Source organism: Adiantum capillus-veneris, chromosome 22, assembly GCF_014529385.1.
Source record: "Adiantum capillus-veneris isolate H3 chromosome 22, ASM1452938v2, whole genome shotgun sequence".
NCBI classification, from domain to species: domain Eukaryota; kingdom Viridiplantae; phylum Streptophyta; class Polypodiopsida; order Polypodiales; family Pteridaceae; genus Adiantum; species Adiantum capillus-veneris.
The window spans coordinates 127,563,123-127,590,669 of NC_140952.1; the positions used below are offsets into that span (position 1 = coordinate 127,563,123).

Here is a 27,547-nt window from a genome sequence, read left to right on the forward strand (position 1 = left end):
TTATAAAATCTCGGTTAGATTTTGAGCTTGCCTTTAAGAAAACCAAAAAATTTACACAAGTTTTAGTGTAATTATTGGCAAGAGTGTGAATTGAAATAAAACTACCCCTCTTTCTTCATTAACCTGTATTTTTTTAAAAAATTGAGCTAAAATACCCCTTTTATAAGTGTAAATCTAGAACTAATATAAACTATAACATACCCTCTTGTCGAGCACATGGAATATACCCATATACCTACAAAGTGTCCCCCTCCCCCGTCCCTCTCGAAAATGAGAGTCTTGATTAAAAATTTTAATTCTTCATTTCTACATATTTTATAAACAATGGTACATAATGTTACAAATAAGTCATGATGTGAAGATTAACGTGGTGTTAGCCTTCTTAAGCATGTGGCAACCAAGTATCCCCATCAATGAAGCTTGTGGTCAAAAAGGGTAAAGCCTGTTCATCAGTTAGCTCATGAGACCACATCACCCGTTGAGATTCATTTGCTCCTGGTCCATCGCACTTGTATTGTCCATAATAAACAGTTCTGCAAAAAAAAAAAACCAAAAAACAAAGATTGTGTAACTGAAATTAAACCTCAAAACAATTTACTTGAAAATTGATCAAGTAATTTGGCCCATTAAATGAGTCATGTTCTAATCAAATGATATAATTCTCTCCACATATTTCTTAATGTTTGCATGGTCTTCCTAGGTCACAAATGTCGACACTCTGAATGAATTGTTTTTGTCATAAAGACTACTGCAAGCTTTCAAGCTCGTGCAATACAAATGTTGGATAGCGTGCAATTTAATTACTTGTCCTAATGCTTGCTTCAAAATTTTGGTGATATGAAACTCGTTGAGCTAGCTTTTAGAGTCTCCTCCCCCCCCCCCCCCCCCCCCCCCCCGACGTCCTTTCCGCTGACACACACACACAAAAAAATATTCTTCTAGGTTCAAAAGAATATAACTTTTCAATAAAATAAATTTATGGAGATCTTGATACCTATGTTCTTTTCAACAAGGAAAATCGTAGAGATTTCAAAGTTTTCCTAGTTATGGGTCAATGGAAGTCAAGGATTGAAATATACAAAGTTCTTGGTACTAGTGCTCACATATCCTAGTTTGTAGTGCAAACTTCCGGGCTGAAAATGAAAAATCCTTGTTATAATTCCCTTGAATACCCTAGACTTTGGAAGAAAACCAAGTTGTCTAGCTAGTTTTCCCTTCAAAAACAAGGCCAAGACAATGGCTTTTTCCTTGATATCAAGAATTAACCTTACCCGTCTTTGCTTGTGTCATGATCCCAATCATCCCAGCCACGTGGATCAATGATGTCATCAAATTGAGAATATGCAAAGATGATGCGTGAGAAAGGGCCCATTGCTCTTCCAAGGTAGATTGGCCCATTGCCTGTTATTTTGCAATTTACAAAAGCAAAGCCAGTGTTGTCATCCAAGCTTTGCCTATCTTGAGCTGCCACTGATCCATAGCTTTGTGCAATAGAGTTCAATTCACATCTCTGTTAAGAAAGAGACAACCACTTTTGAATGTTAGAACACACATGTGCAAGCATGGAAAAAAAAACCTTAAACGAGGTCATTCAAATGGTTAGTAAGACTAATCTCTTTGGAATAATGGTTAGTGAGACTAATCTCTTTGGACTACTTATAGCATGTCTTTAACACAAACAAATCAATTCTTGCACTTGTAAGGACTTTGGACTAAACTTCTCAAAATAACATTACCTCATCTTTAATTTATTTGTTGAATAGAAATCGATTTTTGTCACACAACAAGGTATTTATCAGTTTTGTGATGACTGCAATAACCAATCCTATGGTTGTATATATATGGTATTACAAAGAAGATGGATCCAAATGCTTGTGTGTGGTTTGCTCTAACACCTATGACTTACTTGCTACTATGTTTTCTACATAGAAATTTACTTGATGCGACGAAAAAAAAAACCCATGCATAATCATTGCAAATCACATGCCTAGCAAATTGAGCTTCTTGCTATCTAAGTGAACCATATCTACCAAAATCGATTCTTAGATTACATTGCTTTGATGAAAGAATGCATCAATATTATATACCATGAAAGGTGTATATGCAATTGTGTATACACACATAGGAAAAAGGAGCCAATTGTAGACATGCCCCAATAAGGAAACACATGCATTCCCAATTTAGAGACAAAATTTGGAATGTTTCTTGTGTGTCCTCCTATGATTTTCTAAAAAGTGTACTATTGCTAGAGTTTGAGCATCTCTTATCTCTCAAGAAGCCTCAAAACTGGATCCTGTCAAGTAAAGCATCGAGGTAACATCTACACAATCAATCATGCTATTATCTGATTTATCTTTTTAGGAAGAATCTGTTGCAATCTCTCTCTCTCTCTCTTTCAAGAAGAAACCATGCATTGTGTATAATCAAGAGCCACATGAAGCAGTAGAGAGTTTCAAGTACCATGGCATTGAGATTCCAACCAACTAATAATGGTTGGATGTGATATGTGTCATATTGAGGCTAGTGAAATAAGGTAATATGCATTTGAAAACACGTGTCAATGAGGGGATATGAAATGGTAGATTTTAAAGACTAGCTCTTTGAGACCTTGATGCTACCTTCAGTTCTTTATGGGGTCAAAGAATGGAGTGGTACCATTAGTGTCACCACTTGGAATGAGTTTGAAAATGTTCAAAAGTGTATTCTTTGAAAGAATTATGAGTGAAGGTACAAACACGTTACATGCTCCTTCTCCTTCACAAGGATTGAGGTTATGAGTACTATGGAGAGAGTTTTGAGCACCATAGCAACAGTCTAGCTTAGCTCCCATTCCCTTCAATGTAAGCCAAGGTGTTGAGGCAGTAGGAAAAAGTTCCTTCATGTATGCATACTATGCCCCTTCTTGAAAGTTCAAGAGAGTGAGCATCACACCCTACTTGAGTGCTCATTTTTTTCAATTACATTTGAGCTCATTTCCCTCACAGATTTAGGTTGGACCACTCCCTATATACCTTTATGTCCCACTCTCAATTTTCGCCCTCACATCTACTATCCTTTAGCACCGAGGGTCATTGATTACATCAATACAAAGCATGTGATATATTCACTTGGTCCCTAGTTCACATTTGACCTTCAAAAATGGTGAGACAATCTCTCTCTCTCTCTCTCTCTCTCTCTCTCTCTCTCTCTCTCTCCATCCAATTTATGAGTGACTTTTTTAGAACAATTTGGTCTAAATTTGACACATTCAGAAAAGCAAAGCTGGTATATTATACTTACATTATAAAGAGAACGAGCATTTCCAAACACAAAATCAATGGATCCTTGAATGAAGCAATCTTCAAAGTAGTGTCGACCCTGGTCATCGCAAAGAGTGTCTTGACCACCCACAAAACCACACCTGTAAAATGTAGCCATGTCTCCAGACATACGAAATGCTGCAGCTTGACGTCCTTCAATTCCAGGTGGGGGTGGTGGTAATGTATTCTAGAATTTACACAAAACAACTACCACACTCTTAGTGCACAAGAAAAATCCTCACAATAATTCCCACATTGTGACTTACTTCAACATCATGAGCTTCTGCGAGGGAGACACCATATACCTAGCTAGGTACGATTGGGGGCAAGGGACCGTCGGCCCGGTGGGGGGGTCGGTGGTCCTCTGCCCCCAATCGTACATAGCTAGGTATGCGGTGCCTCTCGAGAAGAAGCTCATGATGTTATGCATTGTATGAAAAATACTGAAAAAGACTCTGTTTTCCTGCATGAGAAAATTTCTAAATCTTCTTGTGGTGGAAGAGGGGGAAAAAACACGATGTATTGCTTTAAGAAAATTTCGTGTCTCTATATGCAAAGCGATCAAGATTATGTTGTGTGTATGTATGCAGCTTTGTACATGCTAGAAGACTCGGAAGTGCTTCAAAATCATTTTGTCCAGCATTTACATGACCTTGTGTTGCACATTTTAAGAGGACCATTGACAACTATGTAATCCTTTATGCTACTTCCATGACATATGCAGGCTACCTTAACTTTATAAGGTTGATTTCGCAAGTATATATCAAACGTACATGGTGGGATTTTAGATTTTAGACGGTGGGGGGGCCAATGGTCCCCTGCCCCCAATCGTACCTAGCTAGGTATGCGGTGCCTCTCGAGCAGAAGCTCGTGATGTTATGCATTGTATGAAAAACATTGAAAAAGACTTCGCTTTCCTACATGAGAAAATTTCTAAATCTTCGTGTGTTTGTTATCTTGGTTTGCAACACTCAAATATTGCTTACAATTTGACATGATATAAGATGATACCTTGAAAGTGATGTCCTTAGCAACAAAGTTGGAGGCATAAACAGTTACAGAAGCAGTGTTGTAGGCTGTGAGTTCTATGCCACGTTCATCCGTGTCACTTGCTTTGAGATGCCATTGCACATACGTTTCATTGATACCGGATCCTTCTAGTGTTATGAAAGGCTTTGTTGGAGGCACTACAACTCTTTCCCTGTGCAAATGTTAAAATAGCCAATTGAATTTTTGCACGGGAGAATATTCCAGAATTCATGATCCACCTTCTCTTGCACATTTTCTAGGATACTTTGGAATTAAACAAAACATTAATACACCAAACAAATTATTCTTTTGAAAACTTTGTTTATGTAGAGTAGTTCACCTCTGCTAAACTTGCAATGTTTTCCAAATATATAAGCCTAATAAAATATTCTGTGCGGATCATTATCTAGCTTATTTCATTGTCTCACAACAATTTTGTGATTCTACTTTAATTTTCAGAAAATACAAAAAGCATTTGTTTTTTGTGTCGAGTGTAATTCAAAGGTTGAAATCCTATAATCCCAGTTAGATTTTGACTTGCCTTGAAGAAAACTGCAAAATTTTCACAAGCTTTAGTTTAATTACCGGCAAAAGCTTCAAATCTTGACCTAAAAACCGGGACAATTTCAAGTTCGCCCTTATTTTCTTCGGTTAGGAAAAATGTGTTTTTCTAGCCCTGCAACAATCTAGATTTTAGTGGAGTTCGATGAGAGAGTTAATCTTTTTGAGGACTCTATAGTGTGATGGAGGTAGGCTTGGGACAACTTTCTAACTAGGGAATGCCATAAGAGAGCATTGCTTTCAGATTCTAAAACTAGTTTAAACCCAATCTTTCATTTGGCATCTAGTAAATTAAAGACTAGGCCTAAAATTCAACCACGCGCTCGACCACACCAAGCTACATGCAAATTCGTGGGCGATAAATTAAGTTGGGCATAGTGGCGTAAATATACATGAACCGAGTGACATTAAAAATGGGTAGATGTAAATTTTAATTCCTTTCCACAAGCTCAAATTTCCCTTGATGCAGTCTAGGTGAAGGTGTTTATATATTACTGATTTTTTCGACCGGTCACTTTCACCACCACTACGCGTGAGTTAGAAAGGGGGATGCAAATTATGATTGGTGTCATTTAGCAATCCACTTAGTGTCATTTAGTGTTCCATTTAGTGTTTGCCTAGTATCTAAACAAGGGCCCTAGAGTGAGTGTAAACTCAGGCCTAGAGACAATATGAACGTGTGCAACTATGGTCCTAACAGCGCAGGTAGTTTTTTTTTTTTGGCGAAGAAGGTAAGTTTATGCAACCCCAACATTCTTTCACACATGAATGGCCCTCACAAAATTACTTTAAAGGTAATGGTATCTCCTACTTTGTTGTAGTGTGACAAATTTGGTGGACTCTACCCACTAGAACCATGGAATGCCTTCCTCTGCACTATTTGACACGGGTCTTAATGACCTCAAAGCGATGGGATTGGCAGTCGGAGTTGAAGCGCTCGGATCTCGAGATAGAAGAAGGGTGCATAAAAAGGTCAATGGCGACAATGGTCAGAGATTCGAACCCACCGCCTCGAGGTTGGAAGCTCGGTGAGCTAACCATGCACGCATGTGTAGCTTGTACCCAGCTGAATTCACATTGTTATAAAGTTGGTCGCTATTTACGCCCCTCATGTCCTTGTTTACTTTTCTTGTCCTTGTTTACTTTTTCGCATCCGACGTCTGCGCATGCTTCTGGTTTTGCATTTGTGCCATTGATCCCACTGCCTGGCTTCATTTAATATCTCGTGTTAGATAGTGTTGAGGGAGTGACTTCTTAAGAGAGCAATAGTCATTAACATGATACTCACAACAAACAAAGACTAGAACAAGGTGATATGATGTTGAACAATAGGCAAGATCAACGAAGGCTCCTATGTGGGTCCGCAAATGCCCCTATAAGAGGCCCTCTTTTCGAAAAAACGATTGTGGCGGCCATGCGAGAAAGCAAGTGAAGACAACCATAATTTGCTATAGATTTGTCAATTGTCAAGAAAAACATTTTTCAAACACACAATCTGCACCCTTAAAGAACAATGGAAGTTACAAATATGAAGTTGCATTCATTTGTACAAAGATACAAAGGAACAACTTTCCAACTAGCGATCGCGCGTACAGCGCTGGGAAATAACCTTTTTCTAATACAATTGAAAAAAGTGTTTCATGGTGTAAATACTTTAAGTGAATTAAAGTTTTACAGTAAAACTTTAACCAGGCATGTTTTTTCTTATTTTACAATAAATTTATACCTTTCTTTTGATTCAAAACATACAGATAAAGGTCAAAATGTAGGGTAATAGATGTGGGTGTGTGGTCTTGCCAAGGATTCGAACTCGTGACCTTGTAGGTCCATGATGCTTTGGCGGAGTTTGGTCGTGAAAAGCAAAAGGTTAAAGTCCACCTTCAAACAAAATGGAAAGGGAAAGGTCCCTATTTTGACAAAAAGAAAAAGAAAAAGCCAAAAGTGTCGCCTGCGCAAAAAAGAAAAAGGGCAAAAGTTGGCAAAATGGAGACATATGGAAGTCAGCTGTGCCAGTAGCTCGATAAAAATCTGCTGTTTTTACGAAGGCTAGCTTGCCAAGTTTGGGATGGACTGCTAGCGTGGACTGAGCTAGTAAGTAGCCTATCTTATCAGGACCAGGTCCTTGTGTTGCCGTTGGGCTTAAGCCTCATCCACAAATAAGTACCTACCTATTAGATGAATTGTGTGCCTGCACGTGAAAAGAGCTTGGAACTTTTTCGTTTTCCTTTTCCCAAAGCAAGATATCTTGTGAGATACCGTCTAATACAAGCGTTGGCACTACCTATCACTACCTATTTATTAAACACTGTCCTTGACGTTGCCAGCTTTGGCTCATTCTCTCAAATAATAATGCGCGTCATAGTTCGAAGTTCAGAAAAATTTTATTCCTTCTTATTCTTCTTCTCGGGTCAAAGTTTCAACCCACTCTTTACCTTCCTATAATGAGAGAGAGAGAGAGAGAGAGAGAGAGAGAGAGAGAGAGAGAAACCCAGATCCAAGAGGTCATTATTATCTTCAAAGTTCAAGCTGTATTAGATGATATGTAATCTTTTTTGAGATGCTATGCAATGTTTGAGGGGGATCTGGGTGTGGCAAGCTTTTGTGAAATCATACAAGAGAGCAGAGTGACGATCCACATTATCGGAGGCAAACAAGCCTCAAAGGACTGGTCTAGAACAATACATAACATCTTGTAATAAGGAAAGCCTAGGAGGAGTGGCGGTTTCTCTGTCAAGTAGAAAACTTGTAATGCTTTGACCCTCAAGGCTCGGTCTGAGCTTGAGGATTGGTGTATATTTCTGATGTTCTTAATACTATCCACTCACAATTGTGAGTTTTGCAAAAAAAAAAAAAAAAGATGCCATGCAATGTTCAGGGAAAAATCATTTTTCCAAACATACAAAATTCCTTTCCTTGATTTTGTCAAGAGGAATTTCAAAAAATTAGGCTATTTTTTGGATTTTTACACTATTTTTGTCTGTTCTGAGGCGGAATTATATATTCTGGTCTTGAGTCTAAGCTAATCAGCCATATCATGTGAATCTAGTCTAAGGGTTTCCCTCCTGTTACGCAACCAAGGTCATTGCCCTTTTGTAGTTTTTTGCTCTTCTAATACAATTCTCCCGCACCTATGGTTAAAAGAGAGAGAGAGAAGAAGAAGACGAAGAAGAGAGAGAGAGTGAGAGAATGCTAAAACAAGCTTTTTCCCAAAAACTTGAAAAACCTACATATGAGAAATATTAGAGGTAACTGACTATATCTAAAGGTTTTTACACTAAATTTCTCTAAATATTTTCTCACCTTCAAATTTAAAATTTAGAGGTTTGTAATAAGAATACACTAAAACTAAGTTGTTTTTTAGCACTAGAGTGAGAGAGGAAGGAGGAGAAGAAAAACAAGAAGAAGAGCCAAGACAGCTCGATAAACATCCTCCAATCACCAGAGTTAAACTCAAGACCTATTGGTGGAGAGAGAGAGAGAGAGAGAGAGAGAGAGAGAGAGAGAGTTGTTTAGATTGGTTATCCCATTTCCCTCTTTGAGAATCAGCTCTTGAGTCTAAGACTCATCGATCCCTTGGGATTGTTCATACGTAGACTTGTGCATAGGGAGAGCTCATGGCTGACAATGTGGTGAAGCAGGTTCTAATGTAATCAAAAGTTTAGCACTCAAGTAGGGTGTCGATAAGAATATCATGCATAACAATTTTATAATTCCAAGGATCCCAAACTCGCTAACTTTCTAGAGGCATAAATTGCTTAGTCGATGAGACTCCTCGCTCGTGCATGCTAGGCATTGGACCTTCATTTTATGTGTTTGGTGTAGGCTAAGGTGCGCTTCAGAATCATCCACGGTCTTGGGGACTCAAAAAGGTCCGGTCAATATATATGGGTGCTCTCTGGCATGGCATGAAAAGGCTAACTTTGTGTCACGCAAACAACATTGTTAAATCGTTGTATTGGATAAGTGGTCGTGATGCAAAATCTTTTGGAGGCACATGGATAGTTTGACGGAATGGCCTTTTGCATGATATACTAAACACACAAGACTTGGGCAAGCAGGATGGCCGTGATGGGCGTGACTATGCTGCCACCTCATGCCCATCTTTTACATATCTAAAACACAAAATGGAATCCTTTTATGTAGCATTTTTTAAATTGGCAAAAGGAATGTCCGCAACTTTGGTTATTAAGCCTAAGGCCCCTGTCACACACGTCCGCCGGATGTGTGTGCAAATGAGTTGGCAAAAGAAGATTGGTGGGTTGCGGTGTCCGTCAGAGCGTGAAGGCAACCGGGATGAACCCCTCGCCCATCATGAAAAAGTAGCAGACATGCACGTAAAATGTGCGCGAAAGGATTTGAGTTGCACACACGATCGTTATTTGAGTTTAACTTCCGCCATTACAATACATCTGATTGGTGATTGATAAAGTGGAAATTTCATATATAAGTAGATGCCCGCCTGTGTGTGACACTGCAGGCGTTCACACATGCTCTCTTTGAGCTTGTTTGGCACCCATGTGTGACACGGCCCTAAGTTTGACAAAGGTGTAGCGCGAGAACTCCTCGTGGCATGTGAAACACATTACAAAGACCTATACCATTGAACACTAAGATTTAAAGTCCAATCCACCGAATGCACCTACTTTGCACCTAAAATGCATACAAAGAAGTAGGGTAACAAATATTTCAATCATAGAATCCAAAAGTAGAACACTAAGATTTAAAGTCCAATCCACCCAATGCACCTACTTCGCACCTAAAATGCATACAAAGAAGTAGGGTAACAAATATTTCAATCATAGAAATCCAAAAGTAAGGAGTGCATAGGGAGAAGGTATTAGTGATGCATTGGGCAAATTTATACGTTGTCCAAGGCCTATACGTTGCTCTTGACAGAAAGAAGGTATTACTGATGTAAGAACTCTTTGTCCAAGGCCTATACGTTGCTCTTGACAGAAAGAAGGTATTACTGATGCATTAAGCAAACTTATAGGTTTGAAAACTCTTTGTTCAAGGCCTATAGGTTGCTATTGATAGCAATCTTTCATGAAATCTTGTAGATTGCCTATGATAGCAAGACCTTAGAAGTCCATTAAGATTGTGGTCTCATTCTTATAGCTCAATGCCCACGACATCCATACTTGAAGTAACACGAAGATCTACAAGGCTAGTGATTGAATGGTTCAAGTGTGTCGAAGATATCGATATATAGTCACTTATGCGCACTCCTTGAGCATGAGTTCGACTCTCATACACAATGTCACAAACTCCCATGGAGAGTGTCACAATGGGTCAGTTTCCTTGACCTAAGGTACCTATCATATGATGGAGGTGCGGTGGTAGAGCTTTCGTAAGATGTTTTGTTCACTTGCACATGCAAAATCTATGTAGCAACTTTGTGCATTTTCGTCTTCTTGAAACCGAAGCTTCACTCCAGCCAACTCTGTCGATTTTGACAGAGTTAGCTTGCGAGAGCATCGTTTCTCACAAGTAGCCCGAATAGAGCAAGCATCACAACAATGAGGGCGTGCGAAAGCGGTCTTAGTGGTAGCTTGTTTGGGCAAAAACAAGATGTGACATAGCTAGAACCTTTTCAAAGAGCTTTCAAAATTCTTCAAACCCCTAACAACTCCAAACTTACGCTTTAGACAACCAACAATTAAGACTTTTAAACCTTCAAAAGTTCAAACCAAGACTCGTGAAAACTAAAGTAAGTTAATCAACTAATTAAATGGCGCTGTATTGGAAACCTGAAGCATATGAGGACATCACGTCTCTCTCTCTCGCCGTAGGTCTTGAGTTCGAAACTCGGTATTCGTCAACTCTCTCTCTCTCTCTCTCTCTCTCTCTCTTCCTCTTCTCATCTTCTTCCTTCTCTAATCACGTCTTGGGTTCAAAACGAGGCATTGCGAGTTGTCACCTCCCTCCCTCCCTCCCTTTCGTGAGAATGTTCCTGCGACGTTAATTCCTCCTCCTCCTCTCTCTCTCTCTCTCTCTCTCTCACACACACACACACACACACCCCAAGATTAGGACTTACTCGTAAATGCCCGGCAAGATGCGGATGAGGGTGGAGACAATGTTGTTGTCAGGAACAGAGTCAATGGCAGCTTGAATGGATGTGAAGTCGGCAGGCCCACCGCCCACCATCGCCACACTCACATACCGCACTCCTTCAGGCGCAGACGTTGCGTTGCCACTCTCATCATCGTCATATAAGTCGTCCTGGGTTCCTGTTCTCCATTTCGCTCTCTCCCCAAAACTCCTCATTGCTTGCACCTGCGTCGCCATAATCATAATCATCGTCATCACAGCAGCAGCAGTAACCGCTGATACGGCATGCGCCATTAAGCGCTTTCTCTTCATTGATGCAAACTCTACTATATTAAATGGGCTCCTGCACCGTGTGTGTGTGTGTGTGTGTGTGTGAGAGAGAGAGAGAGAGAGAGAGAGAGAGAGAGAGAGAGATGCTCTCTCCTTCTCTACGATAGCCCGTATTGGAAGTGGGTAGAGATTGGTATGGTTAGTTTGAGTGCTGGTTGGAAACGCGGTTGTGTGTGGGTGTGTGTGTGTGTTCCGCCACTGGAAATTTTAGGAAGTGTGTTCGGTTGGAACACACTCCATTCCTACACACAATGATAATATGCGGAGGCACTCCGTGTTTTGTATAGGCCTGGTGTCCCCTCCACACTATCTCACATGGGCATGCCCAAATGGGCTCGACGGTCGAGGTGATCTTGGCCGTAAGATGCGCATTTGGTAAATTCGGGGCGTTTGGTAAATTCTGGGAGAAAAGTAAATTCGGGTCGATCCGCACCCTATGTCTTGAACCCCCGACCTCCCCACCACGAGCCATGTGCACTAACCACTACGCCCTCATGCGTACGTTGAAATATAGGGGATTCGAGTATGTCCTATTGTAAATATGGGCCGATTAGTAAATTCGTGGCAAATTTGTAAATTCGGGCAAACTGGTAAATTCGGGGCAACCTCAAATCGGACGGTCCGTGATTGACACGCCCCGCCTTTTCCTCCTCCACCATTGATCCCATTTGACCATGCCCGTGTGATATAGTGATAAGGTTAGTGTCCTTCCCTAAATTCCTCAATATATCTCTTGCATACGAAGTTACCAACGTTTAGAAAACATCTAAAGAAAAAGTGAAGGGCCCGTATGTAGGGATGCGAAGGAGCCCTTCTATTGCGCGATTGCTGCATGCGAGGTGCATATGGGCAGGGAGGCCCAGGATGACCTGCCGTAGGGAGGGTGCTTAGCAGAGGGTGCTGGTAGGGGTGTCTTTTGCGGTCGGCATGCTCATGGGGTTGGGTGCTCCTTGGGGAATAGGACCCTCAGTCCCTACTGTAAAGGGTCATCTCTTCCCATGCCGTCCCCCTTTGTTTTGGCACCAAGGGCGGCCGCCCTCCTCTCCTTCTCCTGGCGGGCAATTGGCGGCCATGAACTCCTATGGGCTCCTTTGAAGGAGGGCTTGTCTCGAGAAACAACGCTCCCTCTCGAAATCTACTCTTGGAAGGGGCTTCTTGACTCCTCGAAAGCTGATCTTTGGTGTTCTTCACCGGTGGTGTGTGGTGACGTGGTGTCTCTGGGCGGCTAGACTGGTTCATTCCTGGGGCGTGGGGTCGATCTTGGGCATACTTGATGGTGTAGGGAATTGTCATCCACTGACCATTCCTTGAAAGAAAGGGCGACCACATGGCGATCGACGGATGCCGGGAACCATGGTGGGAGCACTTTCTGAAGGGAATGGTCAGTGGATAACCATTCCCGGCCATCAAGGTTGTGGGGAGGGGGGCCATACACTTGTTGGGTCAGTGATCACTGAGTGGTCACCTGCAGATGCTGATGTTGATGCAGCATGCTGTCGTAGCGCACAGTCGTTGATGCTGCTGCTGTGGCTACTGTAGCGCACTGACTTTTCACTTGCTGAGTTGGCGGCTCCTGGGAGACTTTTCGCTTGCTGACGTGCTGCATAACCATTCTCAATGCTTGAATGTCATTCCTTGTGCTGATGTGGCACCCATCCAAGGGCTGTTGCACTGGATTCTGCACCAGAATTGACAGTAGATGGAGGGCTGCGATCCGCTGCCCCCCGACCCACGACCTTGATGGTAGTGGCAGGGATTTCCGATGTGGTGTCAACCAAGTGGTTCTTCAGCTTGTTCAACATGTTTTGTCCCCATGTTTTGTCGCTACTTCTTGACTTGGACATGGCAACCCTTATGGGAGGAGGTATGGCATGGTGGCTCCCAATTGAGTTGTAGTATTTCATGTTCCAAGCTAAGTCTCTATCGATATTAAGCATTTGATGTACGGGTTTTGAGATTCCTTGTAAAAAGCCCCCTTATGGACTATTCTGGTTTTTACTAGGTATGTTTGGTATGCTACTGGCCTCCATGGCTCAGTGGAGCATGGAGCTGTAGTCATTTTTTGTGATTTTTAATATAATACACTCACTCTTGTCGGTGTGAATTTTGAAAAAAAAACCATCTAAAGCAGCTGGGTAGGAAAATCAGTTTTCTAACCAATATACACTCTAAATATGTAGCCACGATTTATTTTTATTGTTCTTGTCAGAGAAATTTGAGAGATTCTACTTCTTTGAGCTTTCTACAACGTGCATCCTGGAACTGGCAGTGCGCATGGGGGTTGGTCTCTCTTTTTTGCAAAGCCTCCTCTCTGCCATAGCTCCTTTAAGTTACAACCAGGTTTAGGTTCTGAATGAAGGGGATAAAAAGCACGCTGCCTTCTCACTCCTTGTCTTTTCTCATCCTCTCCCCGCTCTCTTTCTTTCATATGATAAGTTGTCTGTGATGGAGTTTCTTTCTCTGTGTCTCTCTCAGTGTGATGTTGGTAGAGGAAGGGGGGGAGGAAGGTAGCCATAGGCGAGAACTAAGGTGAGAGGAAGTGTAAGAGCCTCCTCCTAGTTCTTACTCTTAAGTTAACACTACTTTGGTACCAAAACAAGACACTTAAGTGTCCTTCTTTTACAAATTTAAATTAAATGCTGTTTGTATTAGATGGTGTATTTAAGAAAACCCTCTTGATATGCTTAAATATACTAGCTAGAGGGTCTTTTAAAAATATAACCTTGCATTTCAGAATCTACCATGATCAAGACTCTATACTCATCAAGTTGACCCTCGTAAGACTTTGAAGAAATCAACTGTATAAGCTCAAGAAAAAATGAAGCCACCTTGTAGAAAATTTTAAGTGAGTTTTCCACAATTGTGCTATAGATAATTGAAAATTTCATGTGCAAAAAAAATCACGTTAGAGTAAATAAAATAATGGAAAGTTTTATGTGTTTGATATGGCCATTAATTCAAGCATATTCAGTATATACAAGAAAAATATGTTTTTGATGTACTTGTGAGTTTTAGAAATTGATACATTGCTCACCCTTTCCATTGAGGACTCAAGGTAGCAAGTAGAAGGGCTTTGGTATGCAACATTTATTAAATCATTTTAAATATACAAAAGTGCATAAGAGAAAATTTTGAAATTTTCAGACATAAGCATTCAAAACCTCAAATAATATCCAACTTTCCAGATAGATCAACTAAATGTATCAAAGTACATGGTATATACACAATTGGGGTGCCTAAAACCTTGGTTTCAACGTTATTATGAAGAACTCAATATTTTAAAGATTTTTTGCACATTAAAAAATTCAAGATTGAGTTCAAGCAACGAGATTTAGCTGAGTGAGGGAGCCAAAAAAATACGTAGTTTCTTGGTTTCAACATATAAAGTTATTTGTAGTTGTCAAACTGCACTAGAATAGCCCCAACTCCATGAGGGAACCTTTGGAAGACCAATATTATGCTCTTATTTAGTGTAAAGTGTGAGCTTTGTCCTAGAATGTGAGTCAAGGAGAGAAGAGTGGAATTATCCAACATGCAATGGTGCAAGGCTATAGAGGAACTTAAAGCTCATTTCATTATATCTCCCTTGTTTATGGTGAGCTTGTGATGGCTTAGCAAATACTCAAGATCGTGAACTTATGAGTCCAAGTTAATTGATCTTGGAACCTAATTCGATTGAGTGATAACCTAACCAACACACACTCACTTGTGTGCATGATATTTCAATTTCTCCACCCTAGCTAGCACGATCACATTCCCATCAATTGGTATCAGAGCCACAGGTATGCTAGCTAGGTTTGCTATTATGCATTTGTATGTTTGTACAATTAGCATTCCTTAATCATCATTTGCTAGATTCATTAGGTTTTCTCTTCTATTGAATATCGCATGCCTAATTAGTACTCCATTGGCTAGCATGAGCATGTTCTTGAGTTAAAGACTATTGGGCCACTACTCACTGGCTAATTGGAAGCTTAATTAGCATCAAAGTTTATTAATTTTCCATTAGGAACATTATTTTGCATTCAAAAATGCTCCTTATTTTAGAAAAATCGACATTTACCATTGGTGTGTGTGTGTGTGTGTTTGTGTAGCCCCATTCGAGCTTCCCATCAAGCCTACTCATGCTAAAGTCACACTTCATTCGCCTATTCTAGAGCTTACTTAATTTTGCTCTCTTGCACACCCTCATTATCTAGTTTTTCCTGCATATCCAAAGCTCAAAAGTGTGTGAGTCTGTGCCAAAAGAAGCATTCAATGCCCGCCAAAGTCCATGTAGCAAACAAGCTTCAAAGGCCGACCCCACCTTGGTGGGAACCCCCTTGACCTAAGTGGAAAAAGACAAGCCCAAGAGGGCGCCCATACACACAAGGAGTCCAAAGGCGGACTTGAAGCTGGCGGTAAAGCGGACTTGAGTCCATTTTTGTGTCCGAGCGAACCATCACCGATTGACAAAGTCATTTAACTCCCCGTTGGGGCTCGTTCGGTGGACTTTCCAATGGCTATAGCTGACCAACCACTATCAACCAAAGATTGAATCACAACCGTTCGATTGCGGACTTGACCTAGGCGGTAAGCCAACCTTAAATTTGTTATCAGCTCTGCCCCACGGTCTCTGCCTAAATTCCATAGTCTACTAAACCTCCCTAAGCCTCATTCACACAGGCTTGCTGAGACCTTTTAAGGGTCTCGTCCCATCAGAATGTAGCAAAGCCTCTTTTTTTTAAAAAGAGCTTCAAAGCTTTTCAAGGGGCAGATTCCCACCAAAAGGCAGCAGTGCTAACTAGTGAAGAGGGGATTTACACCACAATGTCTGCAACAAATCCGGAGCATCAAGTGCTACAAACTTTCTTCTCGAACCTACAAAGGGGTTTTCAAGATTCAGATACTTCCTATTTAAGGGTGATTTCACCTTTTAAGTGAAGGGGTACTTCAAATAGGAACATTCGAGAGGAATATCTCTCTCTCTCTCTCTCTCTCTCTCTCTCTCTCTCTCTCTCTCCCTCTCCGTCTTGCTATTAACCTTAAAATTTTTGCAATCCAAGGATAACTTTTGCAATGTTTGTCAAAATCCACGTTTGACCTTTTATTTGTGCTCATGTAAAGAGGTAGACACTGGCTAGGAGAGTCTCCTAAGCTAAGACCCCTCTATTAGTGCAATGGAAGACAAGGGGATTGGGAAATTTAACGAGGAGGGCTCTCATACTTGGCAAACCAAGTTGAAAGGTTACTTAATGAAAAAACAGTTGTGGGGAATAGTTAAGCCAACGCTCATTGATCCGACATCTACTACTAGTGCACAAGTTCTGACACGAGATATGAGTGCACAAAATTAAGCCAAGACAAGCATGGATTAGTTTTCATATTCATTGCACTACATGACAATTATGTACACTTTATTGATGATTGTGATACCTCATCAGTTGCATGGGAAGCACTAGAAAAGAACTTTGGAGCTAGGAAAAAGGAAAGCAAAGTAAGCTTAAAGAAAGATCTATACGAATTGAAAATGGAACATAATGAAGATATTACAAGTTTGGTCAATCGCCTCAAAAGCATGACCACACACCTAGCTTATGTAAACAGTGCAATACAAGAGGAGGACAAAAATGCGGTTCTTCTAGCAGCCTTACCACGTAGCTTTGACCAAATCATGACCACAAATTTTCAAGATATAAAAGAAGGTAGCAGTGTTAGTGCACACTTGTATGGGTTTAATAACACATTTTCTCACCTGACATCAAAAGGCTTGAATTTTGATAATGAAACGAAGGCCATTTTCTTGCTATGCTCTTTGCCTTCTTCTTGGGATACATTCAATACTGCAATTAGTAACTTTGCACCAAGCGGTAAATTGAAGTTTAGTGATGTTACTAGTACATTGCTCACTGAGGAGATTAGATGTCAATCTCTCAACAGTGGTGGTCATGGAGATGCATATATGGTAACTGGCCATATTTGCCGTAGGCAAAGAGGTGGACATAGTCACAGCCGCCACAGTCATTTAGAGGGTATCGCAAGGATCCCCAAAATCATAGCAAGAGTTGAGACCGTGACTTGAGAGATGTAGAATGCTATCATTGCGATAAGAAAGGCCATTTAAAGAAAGATTGCCATCTTTTACAACGTGAAAAGGGCAAAGCTATTGTGAAGTCTAACACTCCAAAGAGTAGTGTAAAGATAGAGGAGATCAATGTGGTTGAATCTCCACCTCTAGAGGTTGTTCATGACATGCAACAGTCATAAGATGTGCTTGTTTTCACTTCCAATTTGAGTCCATATGCATTATTGGCTCTTGTTGAGTATTATGGCAAAATTGGATTATTGATTCAGGTGGCAGTTTCCATGTTTCTCCCCATAGGGCGATCAATGAGGTTGAATCTCCACCTCTAGAGTTTTTTCTTGACACGCAGCAGTCATCAGATGTACTTGTTTTCACGTCCAATTTGAGTCTCGAAATGCATTATTGGCTCTTGTTGAGTATTATGCACAAAATTGGATTATTGATTCAGGTAGCAGTTTCCATGTTACTCCCCATAGGGAATGGTTTTCCACATATACTGCTATGTATGGTTCAATCAAGTTTGGAGATTCCTTTCAGCTTGATATATGCAGTATGGGAGATTTCAAGTTCTGCATGATGAATGGCACTAAATTTATGCTTTGTGGAGTCATACATGTTCCTAAATTGATTGAGAGTTTGGTGTCAGTTGGTCAGCTTGATGCTCTAGGCTATACTACTATTTTTTAAAATGGTTCTTGGCTGGTGCGTAAAGCAAATTTGGTTGTCATAAAAGGTCACAAATATGGTTCATTGTACTCTTTATATGTCCCTTCAATCAAAGAGAGTTCTATCTATGTAACCAAGCAGCCTTCCATTGAGTTGTGGCATAGCTGGCTAGGGCATATGAGCCAAAAAGGAATGAAAATCCTTCAATGTTTGGGCTACTTACCTGTGTTCAACTATTCTGATTTCAATTTATATGAGCATTGTATCTATGGCAAGAAAACTAGGCAAACTTCCTCGCCATTACATCGAGACTTGGAAAACCCTCTAGATTTGGTTCATAGTGATTTATGTGGACCTATGCCACACAAAACTCTAGGGGGAGCACTGTATTTATTGACATTTGTATATGACTCTACTCGAAAGATGTGGGTCTACCTCTTGAAAGGAAAAGACAAAGTGTTTGCTACATTCAAGAAATTCTTAGCCATGGTTGAGAACCAATCTGGTAGAAAGCTAAAAGCAAGTTTTCAAACTGACAACGGTGGAGAGTATGTCTCCATAGAGTTCAAGAGTTTTTTTGTAGTAAACGAGGAATTTGGTGATAGTTGACTACACCATACACACTTGCTTAGAATGGCATTGCTGAGCATATGAATCTCATGATTCAAGAAAGAGTCACAGCCATGTTATCTATGGCAAATTTACCTCCTTAGTTTTGGGGAGAGGCTATTATGATAGCGGTACACATCATCAATAGATCGCCTAGTATTCTGTTGATTTTCAAGATTCCCTAGGAGATATGTGTTATCGTATACATGTGGTAGTGATATTTGTGAACACACTTAGGACCGACGGGGCATTTTTTCCCTCACTAGGAGGTTTTTCCCCTGTGCATTGTATATACGCCCATCACTTTAGGGCTACCTATCTTTCCATAGCACATCAAGTAATATGCTCTCTGTTGTGTGCCATGAGATTCCTTTGTCTTCTCCAAGATGTGTGTATTTTCGTGCAACCCTAATTCCAACAATTGGTATCAGAGCAGGTTGCGTCCTCTCGGGCTTAGTCGCTAGCAGCTCCAGTACATGCCTACTGACTTTCTCCAACTTTTGTGAACTTTGGTGAGCATTCGTAGGTTGCAGGGTTTTAGGTATCCATATATGTTGCGGTTTGGTTTCCGTGAGCATTCGTAGGTCGCAGGGTTTTAGGTATCCATATATGTTGCGGTTTGGTTTGATTGTCTTTTTTACCCAAACTTTCTTAGCTTTTTTCCACAAATGCTTGCAGCTTGTTGCGGTTGGATAGGCTCAGATGTCACCGATTCTTTTGATTGATGTTGTACATCCCAAATGTGATTTGTTTGTGGCAAGGGTGTAACATGAGCTATGCCCTTGAGATTATACTTCAAAGTGGCATCCTGCCATTCTGGAACTGTTTTGTAAGTATTCATCCATGAAATTCCCAAGATGATTTCCTCAATGAGGTACATATCGGTCATGATGTGGAATTGATGTGGGTAGTAGTTACCATCGATGTTAATTGAGACATAAGCTTGTCTCAAATTAACCGTTGTTCCTTTGTTAGGTATGTCCAACTCAATTTTCATTGGTTCAATCATGGAGTTTTATAATTTGAGGTATGTCAAATACCACATAGCATTGACACACACCCCAATATGTACAAGTGCTTATTTTGTCGTTTCATTGGCTAATTGGACATTGATCCGTACATCCATTCCTCCAAGACAACTTTGCTTGATTTGAACTGCTTCAATAGGAGGAGAAGGTACTTCTACTTGCCATAGTGGAGCAAGATTTTGTCGTTCTTGTTAATTGAGCCAATGTCAATCAACAAAAGCTTCTAAAGGCCCAAGCCTTATGAATGCACATTGAAGATGAATACAAAGAAGCAGTGAAGATTGAAGTTACACATTTTTTACATTTTCCCAAAATGGCCATGTATTGTAATTTTTCGATTTATTTCAAGCCATTGTAATAGTTGTAATGGGTTATGGGCTCAATGAGAGTTCCAAGATGTAAAGAATAGGTCAGTTGGTGTTTCTAGTTTGCAGATTCAATAAGTTGTGGAGCCCTAAAGGCCTTGGTCGCTCGGACATTGCGTATTTTTACCCTAGGTATATAAGGCAGTGTGTAAATGGAATTATGGTTCTCAACCTCATTTGTTAAGACCACTCTTTAGTGAAAGCTCATGAGGTGTGTGGTTATGGAGTCCTTGAGATTCTTCTTGCTCATATGACTTGGATAAACTAGATGGCCGGGCATGGAAACACCCACCAATTAGTGAGCTAATCATGGCAACATGAATGGCGGCTCTATGAGGTGAGATTCTCGGCCTATGGAGGAGCTAAGCCACAATATATGGAAATCTCCACATCCACTTCTCTTCACCTCAAATAAACCCAATCACATACATTAACAATTGCAATAATGCACACATCACTAATCACATCATGCAACACACCAGTCACAAGCGCACACACATAGATCCATTGAGCATCCCCACTCCAATCAAACCTACATGTACACACAAAAAATAGAGGGCAATCACACAAGATTAGAGTGGAATTAACCACTAATTAGTCAAGATTTAGCTAATCAAGCATCATTAGCAATCACGAGAGTATGAGAGAGGCATAGTGAAAGACAATTAAGCATTGATTAGTATTAATCAAGTCACATGACAAAGGAGAATCTCAAGGAATCCATAACCACATACCTCATGAGCTCTCACTAAAGAGTGGTCTCAAAAAATGAGGTTGGGAACCCCTAATTCTATTTACACATTGCCTTATATACATAGGGTAAAAATATGTACTATCCGAGCGCCCAAGGCCTTTAGGGCTCCACAAATTACTGAATCTACAGCCTACACACTAACTGACCTATTCTTTACAGCTTGGAACTCTCATTGAGTCCGTAACTCATTACAATTATTACAACGACTTGAAATAAATTGAAAAATTGCAATACATGGCCATTTTGAGAAAATGTCAAAAAAGTGTAACTCCAATCTTTGAAATCTAATTTATAAGGAGGTGAATGCTACATTTGCGTTATAAAACCAAAAGCTGAAAATAAATCCTTAAAGTTCTTGAATGAAAGGACAATTTACACAACTAAAAAAGTATATTTCAAGCCAAACAATTGAGAATAGGTCATCAAATAAAGGGACCCAACTAGAAAGTAAACAAAGAAAAAAGAAAAGGAAAGCAAAGAGAGGAGACCAAGTTACAATGACAAAAAGGTCAAAAAGTCACAATGACAAAAAGGTCCATTAAGAACATAAAAGGAAGCTATATATTCAATGCGTTGGGTGCCAGTGCTAGGAATTCTACTCTTACCCAAGTTTTTTTACAAATTTTGGTGATTTTATCGACGATCAATTTTGATTGCATTTTGTACATAATTTTGGGTATTCAATCAATTTGCTGTTGGGTTGGATTTATGTTGCAATTTTCTCTCTGTTTTGGTCTTGTTGCCTCTATCTCTCTCAACTCTCTCACAACAAGAATCTCGGTGCTTTCTCGCTCGACCTTGGAGAATTATGCACTCCAACTTTTTTTGTTGAAACCGATGTGAGCTTGACCGTTGTGAAAGAGTGAAGATGGAGCTGCAGCAGAGGGTGCATACTTCTTCTTTAGCAATATTTTGTGATGGAAAGGTCACAATGTGGCAGATTTATTGTGAACTTGATGATGTCTTTTCAAAGGGGGGTCCATGATGTCACATATGATTGGATTCATTATGCCAATTGTATCGATTGGGTAGTGGATGCTATTTTTCAAAGGGGGTCCATCATGATGTCTTTTCAAAGGAGGTCCATGATGAATTGTAATCTTTTGATGTCACATATGGTTGGATTCATTATGCCAATGATATGGATTGGGTAGTGGATTCTATTTTCCATAAGCATGATGAGATTTTTCCTAAAGTTCAGCGATATTTAGATGAGGGAGTTAAAGTTGAAGAGCAATCTACATCAGATGTGGTTGGTTTGCATGTTATATGTGGGAATCCTAGTTTGTAGCTTTAGTTGTGCAGGATAGAGGATTCTTATGAAGTGGTGGACCAAAAACTTCTGTGTTTATTGGAAAAATCTTTGGAATAATTCTCAACTACAAATGATAAGGGTACCAAGAAATTTGGTTTTGTATATGAGGAAGTCTATCTAGATCTAGTTGGTTTTGATGTTGGAGAGGGGGAATGGGAGAGCACAGCCAGCCCATAATACAAGGCCTTTCTATAGCTCAAGGAATTCACATCACCCTTGTCCTCTCGAAATCTGTAATGGAAATGGCCTATGAACTTTGAGAGTAGCGGAATTAGAGAACTAGATAAAGCACTTTTGTGAGATTACTTTGTGAGAATAGCGGGTGAACTTAATAGATGGTAGCAACATAAACAAGGTCCTTAGTTAACTTGGCATGAACAATAATTTTGCAAGAAAGAGAGTTTAGAGAACGTGACAACAATTGAGGACCGGATTCATACGGAGCCGGTCCCCCCTCCAATAGGTATTTGTATTATAGTTTCTCCCATCAAGAGAGACTTGGTACAATACAATCTTTGTGTTCCTGGCGACCTTGGCGATCCAATGAAGATGGAAAGCTTCATGCATCACAAGCATAACATAAACTTTGTAGAAAGCATTGACTATCCCAAGCCTCAGTCCCAAGGCCTCAAACACCTTCGAAGATGGAGAGAGCTAGCAGGAATGAGGTAGGGAAGAGGAAGAAGAAACATTCCGTAGGAGAAAGAAATAGTTCCTCACTTATCATCACTCTTCTTGCTAGCATACATAATATCATAGTAATGAAGATGGAAAGATGACAAGCTTAAGTATTGAAGCATGGCTCTTGGTTGGATTTACATTCCATAGCCAAGAGTGCTGGTGTAGGCACTCTACTTCTTAACAAGCTTGGAGAAGGAAGTGGAGTTCCTCTACTTTCACCAAGTGAGAATGAATCCACAAAATGAGTGTTTGAGAGGTGTATACCCCCCCAGCACACCCCTTTCTTGCTTGGGGTGAGTTCTACTTTTTTCTCATGCCTCAAGCTCATTGGACCCCTCTCCCCCTGGCCAATCATATGCACCATGTGTTTCAAGTACATGAGTAGTCTTTGGACAAGTATCCTCCTTACCCCTTAGAGAGAGAGAGCTTGAAAATATCTAAATATTTGTTGAATGGAACTAGAATCTCATTGGACCCCTCTTTAGCCCAGCCAATAGCATTCAAGCACACCATGTGGCTAAGCATAGGGAGAGTCTGACATGTGTCCCATGTGCCCCTTGAGAAAACGGTGCCCTTTGCGTTAGTGGGAGGTTAAGTCAAAGATTCCCCTAACTTTGGGGCTTTCCCCCTCCTTTGTAGGGTCTCTTTTTGACTCAAGCACCTTACCGCCCATGCATAGGAAGCTTCTCAAGCACCTTCCTCATCAAGCATGACAAGAACCTCAAGCTTAGTCATCAAGCATTACAAGCACCTCAAGCACCTTAGTCATCAAGCACCTTAAGCACCTTAGTCATCAAGCATGACAAGCACCTCGAGCTTAGGTCGGGTTCCCACCTCAAGCTCAGCCCTAGCTTGCCTAAGGTCAAAGGACTTTTAAAGCTAACCATTGGAGGTCTTTAATGAAGCTAACCCTAAGGTCTTTTAAGCTCCATTAGATGCACGTTCCTCTTTGATAGACTATCTCCTTTTGAACCCCTATTGATATGTAACCATCTCTCTTCTTGGTCCCCTCTTGAGGTAAGTCTAGAAGCCCTTATTGCACATTACTCTTTGATAGACCATCTCCTTTTAGACCCTTATTGAGATGCAACCATCTCTCCTTTTGGTCCCGTGTTGAGATAGGTCTAGAAGCACATGTCTCTATTCTAACTCTTGTTCCCGTTTATTCTCCCACATTAAATGATCAATTTAATATGAGAAAATCATCTGGTAAAGTTAGATATTATAATATTTATGACATTACCTCTCTCTTGAAATCATAGTCGTCCTCGACTATGAGATAGAGAAGATAGAGCCTGTCATTAGTCCATGTTTCTTAGCGGGTAGAGGATCCCTTTTTACCCTACAACATCATTCCAAGATGGACGACTAATCCATTTGGTGCCTGAGAGACGTAGTTGCCGCAAGCATGTCTGCTCTTTAGTCCATATCATTCTTCCAAAGTAGACTGACAAGTTCTACTTGGTGTTTGGGAGACGTTGTCACCACAAATATGATTCTAAGCATGCATACTATTTAAATTTGTGCACAATAAAAAGAGAACTAGTCTTATAAGATGAAAAAACATTATTTATTTAAAATGCATTTTCATTTGCTTACTCTCTAGTGTAGCATTGTAAGCATTGACAAGGTTCATAATATCCTTAATCTAGGTTCCTTGTATCCATCTAGCATCTTTAAAAGGATAATTCTTAAACTTAATAAGATATCTTACCATTTATTAATACCTTGTCTTCATGTCGTAGGATGGACTCATATTGAAGTACTTCTTCTTGATCTTTGATTTTTGGAGGGTCTGCAACTATTGCTTCTTTTGGAGGTCCTCCTTTGTAAGTTTTACGTAGGCTCTCCTGGAAAACATTGTGCATGAGCCAATGGTTGAGAAAATTTAATTAATCCATCTCATTGATTGGCTTAAGAATTTAAAACAGACCATATTATCTTTAGCATAATACTCTTGGTGGCCCGTAAGATTCTTGCCCGTAGTATGACTTAGATGAACCTTGAGAAACTTTAACAAGACCCAATCATTTTACTTAAAGGCTAAGGCTCTTCTGTGCTTATTAGCAGCAACCCTATTTGCCTTTGCTGTGAGGTGGATATAACCACTTCAATCTTTGGAAAAGATTCTTGTGAGTCTCAGCTATATTCATCAATAGTGAAGATCTTTCCATGTACTTTAAGTAGTAAGGGACTTTTGGACCTTCCCTCTTTAACCTCGAAAGGTGCTTTCCCCATAGAAGTATGTACAATGTCATTGTACGCATACTCTATAAGAGGTAGGTACTTCTATCATTGAGAACGTTGATCTACTTGCATGACATAGGCTTTTAGTAGATTCAAGAATCATTAGATTAGTTATTTTGCTTTGGTCATCCGTTTGTGGATGATAGACCAAAAGAGAAATTTTGTCTACTTCTTAGATTCCAAATGAGACCCTTCTAGAAATTATTGGTCATTCTAGGATCTTTGTCCGACACTATGGATGTTGGAAAGCCATGATACTTGAAATTTGAGATATAAAAAGGGTTGCCATTTGATGTGTCTTAATACTCTTTTTGACGGGCATATAGTGTTTTTTCTTGCTAAGCATGTTGACTAAAACAACCCAAGTTGCTTCCCTCGATCAAATTTCAACCTTTGGTATACCATGCATTTTGAAACATACTCTTGTATGTTTACTTTTCATGGTAGACCAACAGAAATACATTTCTACTTCTTGAAGAGTAGATTATGGAATCCCTCTTTGCCCCGCATAAGGAGAAGTATGGGATTCATACATGACTTTTTTTTATTGTATGGGTGAGTAACACATAGCCTATTTTCGTTTGGAAGATAAACATCCTTCAAGGTGAATGGTTCTTTTTTCTTCTCTATTGCAAAGGCTGTAATAACGTACTTAAAGTTTTGGTCAGTAGCATACTCATCTATCATAAAAGATAGATCATTGTGAGTTGCAATAGACACCACATTTACCCTTGGTCATTGTGAAAGTGCATCACTTGATTGTGCTTGCTAGCAATGTGAGCAATATGAAATTTAAATTGCAAAAGAAAATACTCCCACCTCATTTGTTTGCGGAGAGCTTGGTTTACGTCATGAAGTTATTGAGGCTTTGTGATTCATTCGCAGGATGAATGGAGTCCCCAAGAGATAGCATTTCCACGTGTCTAGGGCATATATAACAACTAGTAGCTCTTTTTCGTATTTGCCCAATACTCGCTTATCGGAGTCGAGTCTTTGACTCTCATATGCTATGGCATTCCCTTCTTGAAGCAAAATAGCTCCAAAGCAATCACCACAAGAATCACATTGGACCTCAAATGGCTTTGAGAGATCTAGTAGTGTGAGCACACATTGAGACATAAGCTTCTTCTTAAGATTCTCAAAAGCTTCTTGCACTTTTGCAGTCCATGAATACTTAATGTTCTTTTTGTTATGTCATATAATGGGCCTGCTATTAACGAGAATTTTTTGGTGAAGCATCTATAGTATGCACACATACCTATAAAGCTTTGTACCTCCTGTAGATTCCTTGGATTAGGCCATCCTTTTATTACCTCTAACTTTGTTGCATCCATACGGGTGTCATCTTTAGAGATAATGTGACCTAAATATTGAATCTCTTGTAGGAAAAATACACTTTTCTTTTGATTAATGAAAAGCTTATTCTTTCTCACAACTTGAAAGATTACCTAGAGGTGTCGCTTGTACTCCTCAAGAGAATTTAATTGGCCCTTGGCACATGAAAATACACTTTTCTTTTGATTAATGAAAAGATTATTCTTTCTCACAACTTGAAAGATTACCTAGAGGTGTCGCTTGCACTCCTTAAGTGAATTTAATTGGCCCTTGGCACATGAAATCTGTCTTTGATAGTGATCTTATTTAGTGATCTATAGTCAACACACATGTGATATGTGTCGTCTTTCTTTTGCACTAAAAGTAATGGTGGTGACCAAAATAGATAGGAACTAGGCCTCACCATCCCTTTTTCCACCAAATCATGCACTTACCTCATGATCTCCTCTTGGTGGGCTTGGGAAACTCAATAAGGAGGCTTGTTAGGGCGCGAGCTTCCTGGTAGGAGCTCAATTGCATGGTCATCATCCCTCGTTTTGGAGGTGGCTCACTAGGGATGTCATCAGTGAAAACATCTTGGAGTCCATTCAGGAAATTAGACAACTCTAATTCCTCTTGATCCCCTTTATTGCTACTTGTAAAACCATTGGAATCATTTCCAGATTCTCCAACAAAAATCATATACACAGAATTAGAGTTTTTCATGAACTTACCAAAAGTAAGCGTTTTACCAGGGATATGGTGTTCCCCGACTCATTAGCATGTACGTATATGCGTGTTCTTGCCTGGTAATAATATTCTTTGAACCATACTCGTGATTGGCTATGAACATGAGCGTATTCGCATCGGAGTACGGATTTCTCATGGGTTGTGGCACATGCATTGGTTGAGCGTAGTTGACTATCACTCTCCCATCGTTCAGAAGATGCGGTTGTTGCCCTAGAATTTGTTGCGGCTTCCATTGAGTGCTACACCATGGAGTGGGGTGATCCCCTCCACAAGTATTACATATCCTCAATTGAGGCTATTGTACATTCAGGTTTTGTTTATAGCCTTCGTTTTTTCTTCTAATCACCCCCTCGAGCACTCGATCAAGGATTGGTTTCCAAGGAGTTTGAACATCCTTCTTTGTTGTTGATTCGCTCTTCGGAGATGAGGCACTACTAGTTGCGTTGTCTGTATCTTCAGTCACCTCTCCATAAGCCTTACA

At 40.2% G+C, this 27,547-nt stretch overlaps 1 protein-coding gene across 1 annotated transcript; it reads right to left on the minus strand.

Annotated features, from left to right (window-relative positions):
* Positions 1 to 283: 283 nt before the first annotated feature.
* On the minus strand, positions 284 to 11,478 carry LOC147430191 (putative pectinesterase 68). Its single transcript, XM_086494697.1, has 5 exons — positions 10,930 to 11,478; positions 4,311 to 4,500; positions 3,280 to 3,486; positions 1,272 to 1,510; positions 284 to 533 (listed from the first exon to the last, which is right to left on the minus strand). Exons 1-5 carry the CDS (start codon positions 11,253 to 11,255, stop codon positions 383 to 385), a joined length of 1,113 nt encoding a protein of 370 aa, XP_086350823.1. The 5' UTR covers positions 11,256 to 11,478; the 3' UTR covers positions 284 to 382.
* Positions 11,479 to 27,547: the final 16,069 nt, after the last annotated feature.

What these genes read in the sequence shown, in the direction of transcription:
- LOC147430191 (XM_086494697.1), bottom strand. Translation starts at nt 11,255, where the DNA reads ATGAAGAGAAAGCGCTTAATGGCGCATGCCGTATCAGCGGTTACTGCT. An exon ending in ATCTTGCCGGGCATTTACGA is followed by an intron (nt 4,501 to 10,929) that starts GTAAGTCCTAAT and finishes ACATTTGCACAG; the next exon opens with GGAAAGAGTTGTAGTGCCTC. An exon ending in CTAAGGACATCACTTTCAAG is followed by an intron (nt 3,487 to 4,310) that starts GTATCATCTTAT and finishes TGTAAATTCTAG; the next exon opens with AATACATTACCACCACCCCC.